The sequence below is a fragment of the Lepidochelys kempii genome, chromosome 1 (genome assembly GCF_965140265.1).
Source record: "Lepidochelys kempii isolate rLepKem1 chromosome 1, rLepKem1.hap2, whole genome shotgun sequence".
Classification (NCBI taxonomy): domain Eukaryota; kingdom Metazoa; phylum Chordata; order Testudines; family Cheloniidae; genus Lepidochelys; species Lepidochelys kempii.
In genome coordinates this window covers 107811406-107826730 of record NC_133256.1, presented here as the reverse complement: position 1 = coordinate 107826730, position 15325 = coordinate 107811406, and the positions used below count along the sequence as shown (strand labels likewise).

General features: G+C 46.5%; 1 protein-coding gene across 1 annotated transcript; it reads right to left on the bottom strand.

The window, feature by feature from the left end:
* Positions 1–844: 844 nt before the first annotated feature.
* ING1 (inhibitor of growth family member 1) lies at positions 845–15261 on the bottom strand. The gene is made up of 2 exons (XM_073349736.1): positions 14549–15261; positions 845–2795 (listed from the first exon to the last, which is right to left on the bottom strand). The coding sequence occupies exons 1-2, from the start codon at positions 14688–14690 to the stop codon at positions 2092–2094; spliced, it is 846 nt and encodes a 281-aa protein (XP_073205837.1). The 5' UTR covers positions 14691–15261; the 3' UTR covers positions 845–2091.
* Positions 15262–15325: the final 64 nt, after the last annotated feature.

Below are 15325 nucleotides of genomic sequence, written 5' to 3'. Positions count from 1 at the left end.
CTGGATCCTTACCAGTTGTGGAGCTCAGGGGTCAGAGCATGAATGGGAAACTCATTTAATTTAAAACTAACTCAGTCAGTATAATTTAGGTCGGGAATCCCCATAGGATTGATGTAATATTTGCAGTATGTGACTTAATGCATTTTGTAGCTTCCCTATACATCCCGGGGTCACCACAGCCCTTGCACTTACTCCTGTTCTGCTGACTCCATATCTTCCACTCCACTTCTTGCAGATGAACCAGCCCACCAGTTCAGTGGCATGATTTCATTATTTGTGAGAGGCAGAACAGCTGCAGTTTAGGAATTTTAGGAGAAGAGGAACATGGTGTTCATAAGAGAAACAAATCTACAAAATTCTTATATGAACCATTGGATTTGGTAATATGAATGGATCAGTCCCAGCATTGTGTTCCAAATCTTCCTCCTGCTGCCCATCACCTCTCTGCATTCCTCTCCTACTGCCCTTCTCCAACCTTTCTCCTGTTACCAGCCCCAACCCCAACCCACTTGTTCTTAAACCCTCCCCCCCACACACATAGGGAGTTCCACAAGAGACAGGAGGAGGCAGAAAACAGAATGATACTTCTCCCTTCTCTGTGTCCTGTTTGACTCTGCCAGGATTTCATCCTCTCCACTGTGAGGTAGAGGGAACAGTTTGACCCTATGTTCTATAAAAAAAAGTGAAATGTGATCTGGGTGCCTAAAGTTAGCATTTTTATTATAGCTAAAGCAGTTTTATTTGAGGAGACCAGCAGGGTTACAAATGCTTAAACTGGATAGTTGCAATAATTCTTTTATAATATTGTAATTCAATAAGCACTTCCTATTGATAACAAATGTGAACTAATTTATATCTGCATGAATGTAAATGTGGCCACTTCCATTCCATTGATTTTTTTTTTAATTATTATTATTATTAAGATATATGGCCAGGTCTTAGAGTAACTGTAAGAACTACAGTGTAGAGTTGGATGGAAGGTTAAATGCTATTTTGAGACTCTTATTCTCTTGCTAATCATACGCTCTCTGAAGATTCATTATTGGAAGCATAATTTGACTACCATTACAACAGATTCTACTTTAGGCTTCCAGGCAGCAGTTTGATGGTGCTACTGAAGTTAGAAATTAATTTTTAAATGGTATGAATCAATATTAAAATGTAATCACCAGAGGAGCAAACTAAGATTTTTCATTTATTTCTTAATATCACAGCTGTACAATTTTCATACATACAGAAGGAAATGCACATTGGATACACAATGGCATTTGGCTGCATTTCCGATTATAATACAGTAAGTGCAACTCCACTTAAAAATTTACATTTATACACCTTATACAAATTAAAGATTGCTACACTATTATCTGTGACAGTATAAAGCTTGATTTATGTTAAGTTTCATTACTAAACCACTTCCTGGTTAAATATAAAATGTACTCAATCATTTTAAAATGGCCCTTGTGGTACTCGGCCAGTATATAAAATATTTGTCATGTAAAATTTAACCATTTACTTTTTTAAAAAATAATCTTCTAACGCTATTTAAACATCCGTTATTGAACTGTTATACTGACACACTCTGTAGCAGAAGTCATATTTTACCTTCTTGTTTGATCTTGCATTGGTCATCACTGAAAGAAATTAAATTTGTAATGTACTGTCATTTTATTCAAATACAACTGGATGGCTAAATATTAGACAGTTTGCTGGAAAGGTAAATAACATTCCTCTATAAAGAAAAATGAAATTACATTAAGCAATATTTGTTATCTAAATGTTAATGGGTATAGTGCTACCAGCACAAAAAAGAAATATTATATTGTCTTTAGATCTATCTGAACACTAAATTTAAACACTTATTACATGTTTATTAATGTTGGTCGCCAGACCACTTTCTTTTTACAGCTGTATCAAATGGAAAAACAAAATTGCTCTTATTGCCGTCCCTATAACAGGAATGGTTTAGTTTCTAACCTCCTTTAAAAATATACATTTTACAATCCTTGCACCTCAACAAAGGTGACACTGACAATAAATACACTGGTTGGTTGGTTGGTTTTTTATCTTTCTTCACAATCAAGAGTCTACAAACTACCTGTTGTAGGCCCTTTCTTTTTTAGATTTCTCCAGTGCCTTGTCCATAGTTTTCTCATTTTCTCCTCTACATTTAGGGCAGTACCATTTGCCCTTTGGTTTATGATTGAGTCCCACACATGAAAAATGAAACCACTCAATTGGGCACTCATCATTATCACATCCTATCATTTCTCCATAGGAGACTTGATTACACAAGCAGTATGTTGGCTCATTGGGATCAATAGGAAGATCCGCAGGAGAAGCCTCCCTCTCTGCTTTAGCCTTAGACCTCTTCTTTTTCTTGGATGTTTTTGCTTTCTTCTCCTTTGGCATTCCTGAGGTGATGTCATCATGATCATGATTATTAGAAGCATTTTCTCGATTTTCATTATTTCTTTGCCTCCTAGACCTCTTATTGTTGGGCTTTTCAGCCTGAGTGATTGTCTCATTCTTTGACTTATCTTGGCTGGCTTTGCCACTGTTTCCAGTGGTCTCATTAGTCTCTTGACAGGTCTCAAATAGTTCCACATGACTGTCCACTTGCCTGGTTCTATTCTCAACAAGCTCCACCATCTGACTGACAATTTGGATCTTTTCATCTCCCAGTTCCTGACTCCGGATCAGTGCTCTCTGTATGCAATGCAACAGTCTTCTCTTTTGCACTGCATCGGTCTCTCGTTTGAACTTTTCATAATAATCATCCAGCTCCTTTAAGATCTCTGCAAAGGAAAAAAGTAAAACTATAAATATTCTGCACATACAGAATGGCTGAACAAAACCTCCCCATACTATTGCCTCCCAAAAGCAGCACTACTTTCTTGTAAAGTACAAAGCTGATCAAAGGCAGTCACACCGAAGTTGAAATCTGACAAGTGGCGGCTCACATCTACAGCTGAATAGTTGGTCTCTCTGGAACAAAATGCAAATGCCATCTAGTTTAAATTTAGAAATGTATTATTAAAATAATTTCATTTTAGACTGTTACACCCTGTGCGAGTTTTGTGGGTGCGGCAGTATGTGATGTCTATGAAGCAGCTTGTCACAATGAAGGGAAGTTACAGATTGCCAGGTAAGTGGCCTAGATCTTCAAGACTTTTCCTTTTAGACAATTGAAGTGGATTGAAGTGCATCATGGGTGAGGGCTCAATGTCCCATGATGCAGTTTTTTCTGTACCATCATTCCATGGGCTTTCAACTGCATTTTGTGGCATTTTTCAATGGCCCCTGTTTATTGTGCGCTCGCAATCTCTGTCTGAAAGGATGGATCCAGCATTGCTCTCTATTGTTGTGATCACTGTTATGAGCACATCATGGCTGGTCACTGAGTATACCATGAGCACCCAATTTAAACAGGAATCAGAGGTGCCTGACCTGCTGTGTACCATGGAAAGAAACAACACCAGATTGCTTTTGGCATTCACGGAGCAGCTGCACATGGTGAACCATCACTTTTGGGCCCAGGAAACAAGCGCTGAGATCGCATAGTTATGCAAGTCTGGGATGATGAGCAGTGGCTGCAAAACTTTTGGATGCAGAGCGCACCTTCCTGGAACTGTGTGTGGAGATAGCCCCAGCAGTGCGGCGCAAGGACACCAGAATGAGAGCTGCCCTCTGAGTGGAGAAGCGCGTGGCGATTGCTGTGTGGAAGTTGGCGACTCCAGACTGTTACCGGTTGGTTGTGAATCAGTTTGGAGTTGGGAAGTCAACCATTGGGGCTGCGGTAACGCAAGTGTGCAGGGCCATTAATCACATCCTGCTACAAAGGACTGTGACTCTTGGCAATGTGTGTGAAACAGTGGATGGCTCTGCGGCAATGGGATTCCCTAAGTAAGACAGAGCAATAGATGGCAGACATATCCCAATTTTGGCACCAGACCACCTTGCAATAGAGTACATCAATAGAAAGGGGTATTTCTCGATGGTGTTGCAGGCACTGGGGATCACCATGGGCATTTCACTGATATCAATGTGGGATGGTCCGAAAAGGTGCATGACACATGCATCTTCAGGAACACTGGTCTGTACAGAAAGCTGCAAGCAGGGACTTTCTTTCCAGACTAAAAGATTCCAATGGGGGATATTGAAATGCCCATAGTGATCCTGGGAAACGCGACCTATCCCTTACTGTCACGGATCATGAAGCCTTACATGGGAAACCTGGACAGCAGCAAGGAGCGCTTCAACAATAGGCTGAGCAGGTGCAGAATGACTGTAGAATATACGTTTGGCAGTTTAAAAGCAGGCTGGCGATGCCTTTATGACAAGTTAGACCTAAATGAGGAAAATATTCCCATGGTCATAGCAGCCTCCTGGGTGCTCCATAATATTTGTGAGGCTAAAGGTGAGACGTTTCCCACAGGGTTGCGTGGAGGCGGATCACCTGGTGGCTGATTTTGAGCAGCCAGATACCAGGGCTGAAGTGCACCAGGGGGAGAGCAATTTGAATCAGGGAGGCTTTGAGGCAACACTTTGACAATGAGCTCCAGTAATGTGTCATTCTATACAGCACTCTGCCATGCTTTATTAACTTGCTGCGTTGTATGAAAATGTTGATGATTCCTGACCGGGATGTGTAGTGAGCAAATGATGAAATTGACACTGTGTATTAATTCCAGCATAAACCACTGTGTTTTGGAGACAAATAAAGACAGGTTATCATTCAAAGAGTTTGTTTTTATTAAATACCAATTAACAACACACATAAAAGACTTGGTGGGAAGGGAGATAACAATGAAGGGCAGTGTAGGCTTTCATAGCTGAGTGTAAGTCCAGCTATCATTCTGGAAGCTGTCCAAAGAGGTGGAGTGACCAGGTACCAAGATGGGCTGGGAAGTTGCACGGAATGTGTGGGAGGAGTTTGGGGAGTGCATGGAAGGCAGTTCTGTATCATCTGCAGGGGGGTCGAACACATGAATTCTGCCTGCGGTGTGATTAGAGACTTCAACATCTCTGTTTGCTCCTCCAACACTTTTATCATCTGCTCCTAGCCTACTAAAATTCACTCCTAGCTCTCCTTTCTGTCCTGCCTATTTTATAATTTTTTTTTTAAAGTCTCTCTCCACAACCTGCTTTCTTGTTTTTCGGCCTCTGAGGATTGGAGCAATTCTCGGAACATGTCCTCCTTGCCTTAGCTGGCGGAGGCACTCCACCAGTATGTAGGGGGTTCCACTGAAGGCCACAGCTGTAGAAACACAAGAAACAATAAACAGAAGCATGAATGTTAGTGCACACACTGCATCGACTCATTATAGTAAAATGCACCTTTAAAAAATACGAATCAGTTTCTCACGGTCTTTTGGCAAGCAGACAGCTCAGTAAGCACTCTAAATATGGTGAGGTCGGCCTAGGGGAGGGGAGGGTGCACTCAAGATGGGGCAAAGGGTCTCGTGTTTTTTTTAAAGAGGATCACTGCAGGTGACTAGGGACAATATTGTAAATTCTGCCACCATTTTCCATAGACAGGGGTCAATGAAGATGCTATCTCACTCTTGAAGGTAAGCCAGGATGTAAGGATGCATCTCTTGCATGCGTGCAGCTTCAGATCGAGTGTCTATGCCACTCGCCTGTGTGCTGCTTTGGTTCCTGCACAAGTGATTGCTGATTGGCGCGGGAAAGTTTCCTACAATGGGGGAAGGAACAAAGCAGCTCTGCCAACGAACCTTCAGCAGAGGATTGGCGAGTACCTCCAGGAAAGTTTTCTAGGAGATCTCTCTGGAGAATTCCCGTGAAATCTCGGTGTACATTAACACGCTGTTTCACCGCACTGCTTTGCTGCACAGAGGAATGTAAAGCACTTGCTAACACAGCTAGTCTTGTACATTTCTATCCCTTTACCCACTTTTACAATATATACAAAGCAAAGGACAGCTCTACTTCATATAACTTCAGCTCAAAAAGATCACTTACCAGAGTTCTCCTCTGCCGCATCATATACACCAGAGATGGACTGCTGGGACTGGCTGGACCCCTCTGGAGTGGAAAAGAGTTCCTGACTCACCACACCACTGGATGACCCTAAAATGTGCTCTACTTTGTCCTCGGGGCTGTGTCCGCTGCCCCACCAAAGTATCCATGGGGCTCTTGGCATTGGAGGTGGGGTTGCTGCAGAGGATGGTGTCCAGCTCCTTATAGAAACAGCAGGTCTTCAGCGCAGCACCAGAGGGACTGTTTGCCTCCCTTGCCTTCTGGTACGCCTGCCTCACTCCTTTATCTTCGCGCACACTGATGCATGTCCCATTTATAGCCCTTATCCAACATGCTAGAAGAAATCTGACCGTAAGTATCACAGTTCCTGCAGCTGGAGCAGAGCTGGGACTGCATAGCCTCCTCTCCCCACAATGCCAGCAGATCTAATAACTCAGATGTGCTCCAAGCGGGACAGCATTTGTTGCATGGAGCTGCCATGGTCAGCTGGAAAGACTGTTGTGAGCTGTCCACACTGAGCAAACAGGAAGTGGAATTTCAAAAATTTTCAGGCCTTTAAAGGGGGAGGGATGCCTGTGTGCAAGGCAGTCGAGTACAAACTGCTGACCAGAGCGGTCAGGATGGATATTGTGGGACACCTCCTGGAGGCCATTTACAACAACATGACCAAGTGCAGTGTCTACACTGCCACTTTGTCAATGTAACTTTGCTGCAAAAAGCTCTATGTCTCTTGTTGAGGTGGTTTTATTTTGGCAGCAAAGTAGGAGAATTTTGTTGGCAGAAGGAACACTGTAGTGTGTACATCTCCACTGTCTTGTCAACGAAATCTGACTTTCGTTGACAAAACTGTAGTGTAGACAAGGCCTTAAGCTACCCTTCTATTCCTCCAAGTCTTTGGCAGGTGAGAGCCAAAGCCTAAGGATTGCTGGATCAGGACTGCAATATACAAACTATAGCTATATTTTAGGTATTTTACCTCCTTTTAAGATGTGCAGGAGGCTTGGATACATGCCTGCATGTGGCCATGTCCCTCCCGCACCAACATATTCTGAAATGGTTGCAATCTGAGTAAATACATGCATCTATTTTCAATATGTATTTAACCAGAGAAAATAAGTATTTAGGACATTCAAATATATTTGGCAACAGTTGGAGCAGTTATGATCTCGGATTTAAAATAGTAAAAGTATAAACCAAATGGAGATAGTCTTGAAGTGGTATTATTGTCCTACTTACTATAAGGATTTTTTTCAACAGGCAAACATTATTTTGGAGAGAAAGAAGTTTTAAAGGGTCAAATGTGTGATTCTAGAGTTCATAACTGTGAAAAATAGATGGATGTGTTTGATTTGTGCTCATTTCATCAAACTCCATTCAATATCAGTCAGACATGTTAGATTCCTTTCCCTTTCACCATCATAAATATACTCGTTCCTCATCAGATATTATCTACAATGAGGATTCTTTTCTCTCTTTTTTTTTTTTAAACTGCATCATGTTCTGTTTCTCTTTCCATTCACCTTGAAATGAACACAAAGGCTGCTGAGAAGAACAGTTTAGCTTACTAACCAAGAATGAAGGTTTTAGAAAAATGTAAGACTTGGCAGAAAAAACAGACAAGTAACTCAGTTAACCTAATAAATATTACAATCACATCTACATTTAAATGAAATAGCAAAGGTCTGACTTTGAATTTTACAAATGTGGACATTTATCTCCCTAATAAGACTTTCTTTTGGACAAGAAAACATGCTAATAGATCTTGTTACACAACTAATCCCAACAAAGCTGTTGCTATTTAGGCTTTGTCATGATTAGGATAAAAAGGTGTTTGTTTTTTGATAACATGTTAACTAATACATTTTAGGACTCTCGTTTAGATACAGCTAGTTGTGCTACAGCAGGTAGAATTGGTGTGAATGAGCTAGCTAACCTTCTTAAAAAAAACAAAACCTTTTATCCTAATCAAGACAAACTCTTAGAGATTAAGTATGGTGGGAGATTAAACATTTATCATCATTATTCCCAATGACTTAAATTCGGAAGTCTATATTCCAATTTTGTGGCACTTAGCCACGGTCATTAATAGATTAGCCCACTTAAATTTGAGATACAGATAATCTTTCTAGGAGAGGTTTGTCAGAGGAGCAGCCGTGTTAGTCTGTATTCGCAAAAAGAAAAGGAGTACTTGTGGCACCTTAGAGACTAACCAATTTATTTGAGCATGAGCTTTCGTGAGCTACAGCTCACTTCATCGGATGCATGCCGTGGAAACTGCAGCAGACATTATATACACACAGAGAATATGAAAAAATACCTCCTCCCACCTACCAGCAGGACAGTGGGGTGGGAGGAGGTATTTTTTCATATTCTCTGTGTATAAATAAAGTCTGCTGCAGTTTCCACGGCATGCATCCGATGAAGTGAGCTGTAGCTCACGAAAGCTCATGCTCAAATAAATTGGTTAGTCTCTAAGGTGCCACAAGTCCTCCTGTTCTTTCTAGGAGAAATACTTTTCTTTGTGGATATCCAAAGAATGTTTCTCTACAGGCTACTAATTTTTTTAGTGGCAAAATAGTTTAATTCGGTTCTCCATTCCTATTACTAAAGCTTCATTTTAAATATGCTATATGCACATGAAAAATATACCATTATCACACTGCTAGCATTGCTCTACTATTTAATATATTGGTAAGGCATATTTCATTTAGTCATAATAATCTTGATCTTCCGAGCTGCAGAGCACTTCCTGTGAGGTGCTAATCAAAGTTGCTCAGCACAACACAAGACACTGAGTGATACAGTTGGCTGCTGTTTACAACTGTGCCCAAATAAAAAGGGTTGCTCAGCAACAAGTGGGTGTTCTGATGGATGGAGTTGGGAGACTGTGGTACTTAAGTGTGACACTAGATAAGAAAATAAGTTTCTTAGCAGCTATTTCAGCTGAAAGTTGTGCCAGGCTCTAATTTGTAATATTCCTTAGAGAAGCAAACTCAGCAGCATGGCTTGCCTGTCCTCTCCAGAATGGCTAATACTAATCCACTCTCGGGTAAATACTGTATAGGCCCTATGCAAAAGCCTAGCTGTTTCAGTGTCTCCCAAGATAGTCAACTACCTGTGAGTCCCTGGTTTTACTCTGTCACCTGTATGTTTAAAGCACGTTGGGGAAGTTACAAATGCAAAAATCACATGCTGGGAATTCTGTGCACCTTGTAACTCCGTAGGCTGCAGAGGACACAAACTATCGGTTTTTTTGCTGTGTAGCATCAGAAAGCCCACCCTCAGCCATAAGAATGAAAACATAGGCAATACCCATCAGACAATCTTAAGTACTGCACTAGCTGAGCTAAACAGTTTCTCACAACACACAAAAATTCTCTTTGAGACATTTATTTCAACATTATCCACTGCTCTGCACTGAAAGTCTCTAAGCCAATAAAATCCCAGGTTTAAAGTATAGCTGTAGAGATAAATTTGTCTACCTTGTTCTAATATTTGCCCAGCTCCCCTGTGATCCATATTTGAATAAGAGTCACAGATTTATTTTCCAAGTTTGAAATATTTACCTCACTGTTCCCACTGATTGATGGCAGCAAGCTCAGGCCCCCATAAAGGTAACTAATTTGGAATATTCAGTGTTGATCTGGAATAACAGCCAGATCCTGTGCTGCAAAGATTATTTCTGTCTGCATTAAGCAAAGCAGACTGCTGGTTTGATGCCTGCAAGGGTATAAACCTTGACTTGTGTCATTTTAATTTTTTTCAGAAAACATAAATGAACAAGAGGCTCTATTTCAACAGTCACTTGAATGGCTTTGAGTCAGGGCCCCCACCCTTCTCTTCTAACAAAGATCTAGAGGCCAAGTAACAGGGGACACTTGATTACTCCGGTGGAAACAGATAGTTGCTGTACCCTATATCTGCCTATCCTTTTATATTGTCAGTGGTCTGGTGTGCATGCTCTCAGGTTGAGGCTAGCATAATCATTTCCCACCATTGCTAACATTGGTACAGCTCCATCAATAGACAAGGTGCCAGCAGCTGCCAACATCACTTTCTCAACCATGCCCACAGTATGTCTAAATGGCATACTGAAACTCCCATTGACTTGAAGGGGAGCAGAGTGTGCCCAATGCTAAGCACTTTTCAAAATTCCACCTTCAAAAAGGTGACTTTTCACAAACCCAGATGGAAACATGGGTATTGTTTTTTTAAAAAACACAGCTTTGTTAGATGTAAGGGGACTGTTGCCCCGTTGCTAACATTCAGCGGGGGTGTTTTGGTTAGCTAGCTCCCAGTACTAAAAAGGGGGAAGGGTCAATGGGGAATCAGGACCCTGAGACTGATAGTCCCCAGGCACAATGGGGAGAGGCCAATGCTCCAGGTTAGCCTGAATGACAGGGCGGGCAGGCTAATCAGGGAGTCAGGAGGCAAGGGAGGTCCCGTCCTCCGTGTGAGCTGGATTTGCCTGGGTCAGACAGAGTGGGGCTGAGCTAAGGAGAAAGCAGGGGCCCAAGCTAAGCTGGGGAGCAGAGCTGGGCCAGATCCAGAGGGACCAGAAAAGCAGCCCCGAGAGAGCAGAACCTGTCTTGGGAGCAGAGCTGCAGCCCCAAGGCCAAAGGCACAGCCCAGAGAGAGCAGACTTGCCCTGGGAACAGAGCTGCAGCAACCAGAGCCAGAGGGGCCAGAAAAGCAGCCCAGGAAGCAGGTCAGTGCTGGGAGGAGAGTCACAGAAGCAGCCTGCAGAGCAGACCTGTCCTGGGAGCAGAGCTGCAGCAACCAGAGCCAGAGGGGCCAGAGAAGCAGCCCAGGGAGCTGGAGGCAGAGCAGCAGAGACAGAGTGGTGGAGCTGGAGCTGGAGTAGTCCGGAGCTGGGTGCGGTGAGCAGCTGGGCAGACCGAGGGGGACCCTGGGCAGCAGGCCCAGCACAGGGAGACGCCTCAGCCAAGAGGCTCTGCAGGCCAGGCTTGGATCGTAACCCCGACAGGGCGGGGGCAACACTGGGTAGAAGGGTCCTACCACTTAGCCTGAGAGCATGTGGCCACCACCAGAGCAAGTGTCCAACCCACAGCATCCCAGCAGCACAGCCAGGGCCTGAGAAGGAGGCCTGGGACTTCCAAGGAACAGACTGTGAACTGCCCGGACATTCCAGAGACACTGTTTGTGATGTTCCCTGCCACAGAGCGGGGTGATGTGTTTCCTTTCACCTTTCCCATATCCCCTTATTCTTTTTAAAATTAATTGTTGATTAAATAACTTGCATGTAATGGTCAGTGGGTCAGAGAAGTGCCCAGTGCAGAGAGAGTCTCTTGGAGTGGGGACACCCTAGCCCCTGTCCTAGGTGACCACAGCAGGGTTGGGGGTTGAGCCCCCCAGGAATCCTGGGCCCAGCCTTGTTGGGATTACAAGGACTCTGCCAGACAGGACAGTGGAAGAGGAGCCCTCAAAGGCAGGGAGGCCCCTGAGTAAAGGAAGTGGGAGCGAGGACTCAGATCCTTTCGCTAGCCCACTTCACCAGGGTAGTGCAGAAGCCAGCAAAGTTCCCCACAAGAGCAGGACTATTCAGCCGCTTACATAATGGTAGTTTGGGGGAAACGTATATTGTATATGGTAGAACCTCACTAACTCAATAATTAGGAGAGTAGTTACTAATTATTAACTTAGCAATTTAGTAAATGAACAGTGGTGGTAAACGATACTGCACTATCTGTACTTTGTTCATTTACTCAACTATAACTCATTTTGTGACACTTTGCCATACATCAGTAAGTTTTATATTTTTATACAATGAAATCTGAGTACTGGCATCTTACCACAATGCTCTACTCTTTATTATTTTTTAAAGGTATGTCAGGAGAGACCACTATTTGTGTGATTCATGAGGATTACTGTTTAATGAAGTGTGTATTTCAAAGCTTCTGATATACTACCACACACTATAAATCAGCAAAATGCTATGCAAAATTCAATTTATTTAAGGAACAATCCCACATCTAAAATAACTGCCAAAATCTTGCTATAAACTATATGTATAAGCCCAATGGTAATTTATATTTCTCGGATCCCCCTCTCCCTTTCAAAATCTGAAGAAATTGTTGTTTGAAGGAAGGCTAATAGCGAGCTAATGTGCTTTTTTTTTAAAAAATACATGAAGGGTGGGGGGGGCATTTTGAAGGTTACAGAGCACAAGAAATTCATAGGTTGTGGTCTGGACTTGCCAGCCAGGCTACCCCGGGGCCCGGGTGTAAATGGCATCTCTCTGTGGAGAGGAAAGAGCTCCCTCGACACCGGCGTGGGGTGCAGATTTGCAAGGAGCCGGTTTCCGGGCTAGGGACCGGGCTGGGCGTTGGCTGTTGCACGCCTGGAGGGGGGCTGCCCAGGCGGGGGCCAGGATCGCTTCTCTCCCCCGTCCAGGCTGGAGACGGCGGAAGGTTTGGGGTCTCGGGCCAGCCGCGGGCGGCTCTGCTCCGCCCAGTTGGAGCCAAGCCCCGCTGCAGGAGCGCCCGGCCCAGGCGAAGGCAGCGGGACTCGTCCCCCGCAGCAAGGACCCGAGTCCCGGGGACCCGCCACGCGCGGCGCGGCGCGAGCTCCGCCCCGAGGCGCCTAGGGCCGCCTCCCGGGAAGGGCGCTGGGCAGCGGAGTCCCGCCAGCCCCGCGCCGCCCCAGCGCCCCGCCCCGGCTCGGAGGCCGCCCCCTGCCGGTCAGACAGGACACACGCGGGGAGGGAGGGGCGCTTGATTCCCAACCTCCGTTCCCGGCTCCTCCCCCCACACCGCGCCGCTGCGCTCCGCCGCCATTATAGGCGGGGGCGGGGCACCGGCGGGCGCTCAGCCAACCGGGAAGGCGCTCTCTATCAGTCTCCTTCAGGAGGCTCCGCCCCTCCTTAGCAACCGGCCACTTGCCAACGCAGCAGGCACAACCAGGACGTGACGTCAGGCTATTGTTCTTTGAACAGGAAATGGGCCCAACAGAGTTTCCCGTTTTTCGAAACAGAGGGAAGGAGGCGAAGCCGAGTCTGCCCTCTACCAATCAGAATCAAAGAGTACAGGGGTAACCCGCCTTTATCCGTCCAGCACGCCAATCAGAAAGAGAAGTGCGAGGAACCCGTCCCTTTCGGCGCAGCAGGCCAATCGGAATCAGAAAGCCCGGTGCTCACTTCTCCAGGGCAACCGACCAACCAGAATGGAAGGACCCGCCCACCAATCCCAAGGCTCCAATCAGAACCAGAAGGCGGAGACAGCACAGGCCCCCCACCTAAAAACGTGTCAATCAGAATCCGAAGGCCAAAGTTGCGCCAATCAGAAACGGGGAGGCGGGGAGAACCTCAAGATATTCAAATCAACCCCACAAAAAAAAGGGGCTTCGGAAACGCCGCGAAGAGGCGGAGCTAGAAGGCGGAACAGCGAGCCCGGGCAGTGAGCGGCAGAGGCTGAGCCGTGGGGGCAGAGCCCGGCCAATAGCGCGAGGCGGAGGCGGGGCGAAGCGCGATATGCTAATGAGGGAGGGCTATAAATGACGCAGCGAGCGGGGTGACTGACTCCGACATAGCGCGGACGCAGCTCCTGTTTGCACTGTGGTGGGTGTGCAGGAAAGCGCGCCGCCCTACGCCTCCTCCCCCGCACCGGGCAGCGCTGCCCTGTAGCCCCTGCTGCCGGTGCCTTCGATGGGGAGCTTTCCACCAGTCTCTAGCCCGCGTGCGGGGAGGGGAGCCCGCAGATCAGCGGCGAGTGCCGCAGAGACCAGCCCCCCCCTCGCCCCGTACAGCAGGAGGGGTCCCCTCCAGCACCCTTTGCCCGCAGCGCCCAACAGACCTTCCCGTCTACACACACAGCAAGTGACAAAGCTGCTCCGCAAACTAACCCCTCTCCCCGCGGGGCAAGGAGACGGCATGCCCCGGAGTGAGTGCAGCCAGCATGCTGCGGGGAGGGGACACTTAGCATTCAGCTCATCCATAACCCATCCAGCGTTTATTTTATATAACTCCCCTCCCCCCTACACGGGGCTGTTTTACAGGGTGAAACGCACCCCCATTAAAAAGAGCCTGAAGAAAGCAAACCCTGCCCCCCACTCGCATCTAAACCTCCTCCCCCTTCTTCCCTAGCAGCCTCTCTCCCTTACTACAGCCATAATGAATACTGTACATTCCTAAATGTTGTTGTGCTGTAATCTCTCCCTCTGTCCACCCAGCACTTTCCCGGTACCTACAAAACCTCCCCCCACAACTACACACCCAGAAATAGCCCCCCCATACCCCGCTTCCCTGCCCCCCGTCTTCTTGTCCAGTATTTTACACTGAAAAGCAGAGTCCTTGCTTAATAAGAGAAGCCGGAGACCTTTTGTTCCGCCCCATGACAAGAGCTAACGCTGCAGATCAGCCCCTCTCTCCTCTTCTAGGCTCTTTTTTCCTGCTTTCTCCCTCCTCCCAGAAATAAAAAACTACCATCCCTGCAGGGTGCGGGGAGCGGGCAAGGGGTGCCAGGACTCAGCTACCAAGGAAAGAAAAGACACCACCTAACCCAGCACCACACACACACAAGAAAGCACTTACCTTGATATTTGGCGTCAATTTCCCTCATCAGGGAGACATTTCTCTGCAGATCGAAGGGCAGAGACTCGATGGAGTCCAGATAATCCTCCACATAGTTCACGAGGTGAAGCTGCTCTCCGTTTGCAGGACTCAACATTTTCATCCGGCAAGACAAACAGTCTTCCTCCCCCCTTCTCTGCGAGACGGAGGGCTGCTCGCTCCAAAGACGACAGCCCCAATCTGCCCGGCTCGCTCCCTGTCCACCTCTCTCTGGAGCTCCCCAAAACCGAGAGAAGCTACATCTGACTCCTCTCTTGTGAACGCCGAGAGAGAGAGAGAGACACGCACCCTCCGCTAGTCCCCACCGCCAGCAGCAGCTGATTGAATGGCTGTCGTTGTGGGTAACTCACGAAGGAGGTGGTAGGAACAATCAGAGGGATTTGTGTGTGCGAAGGGGGAGGCAGGGAGGGGGGACTCAAACCAGATCCTCCGAAACAATCTGGAAACAAAATCTGTTGTGCAAAGTGTCTGACAGAAGCAGCAGCTCCTCCGTGCGCCGCTCCTCGCCTCTCTCCTTCCTTCCACGCTCTTCTCGCCGCCGCTGCTCCCGTCCCCGGTTATATTAATGCAGCCTCCCCTCTCGCTATACGCCGCACTTGATCCAACGTGGAAAACCCAAATACCAGTTTCAAACACTTGGGAAACATTCAGCCCCGCCACGCAGCACGCATGCGCACCCCTCCCCTCCACACACTGACCCCTTCCCCCCCCCCCCCCCGCAGCAGCAAACAGCAGCAG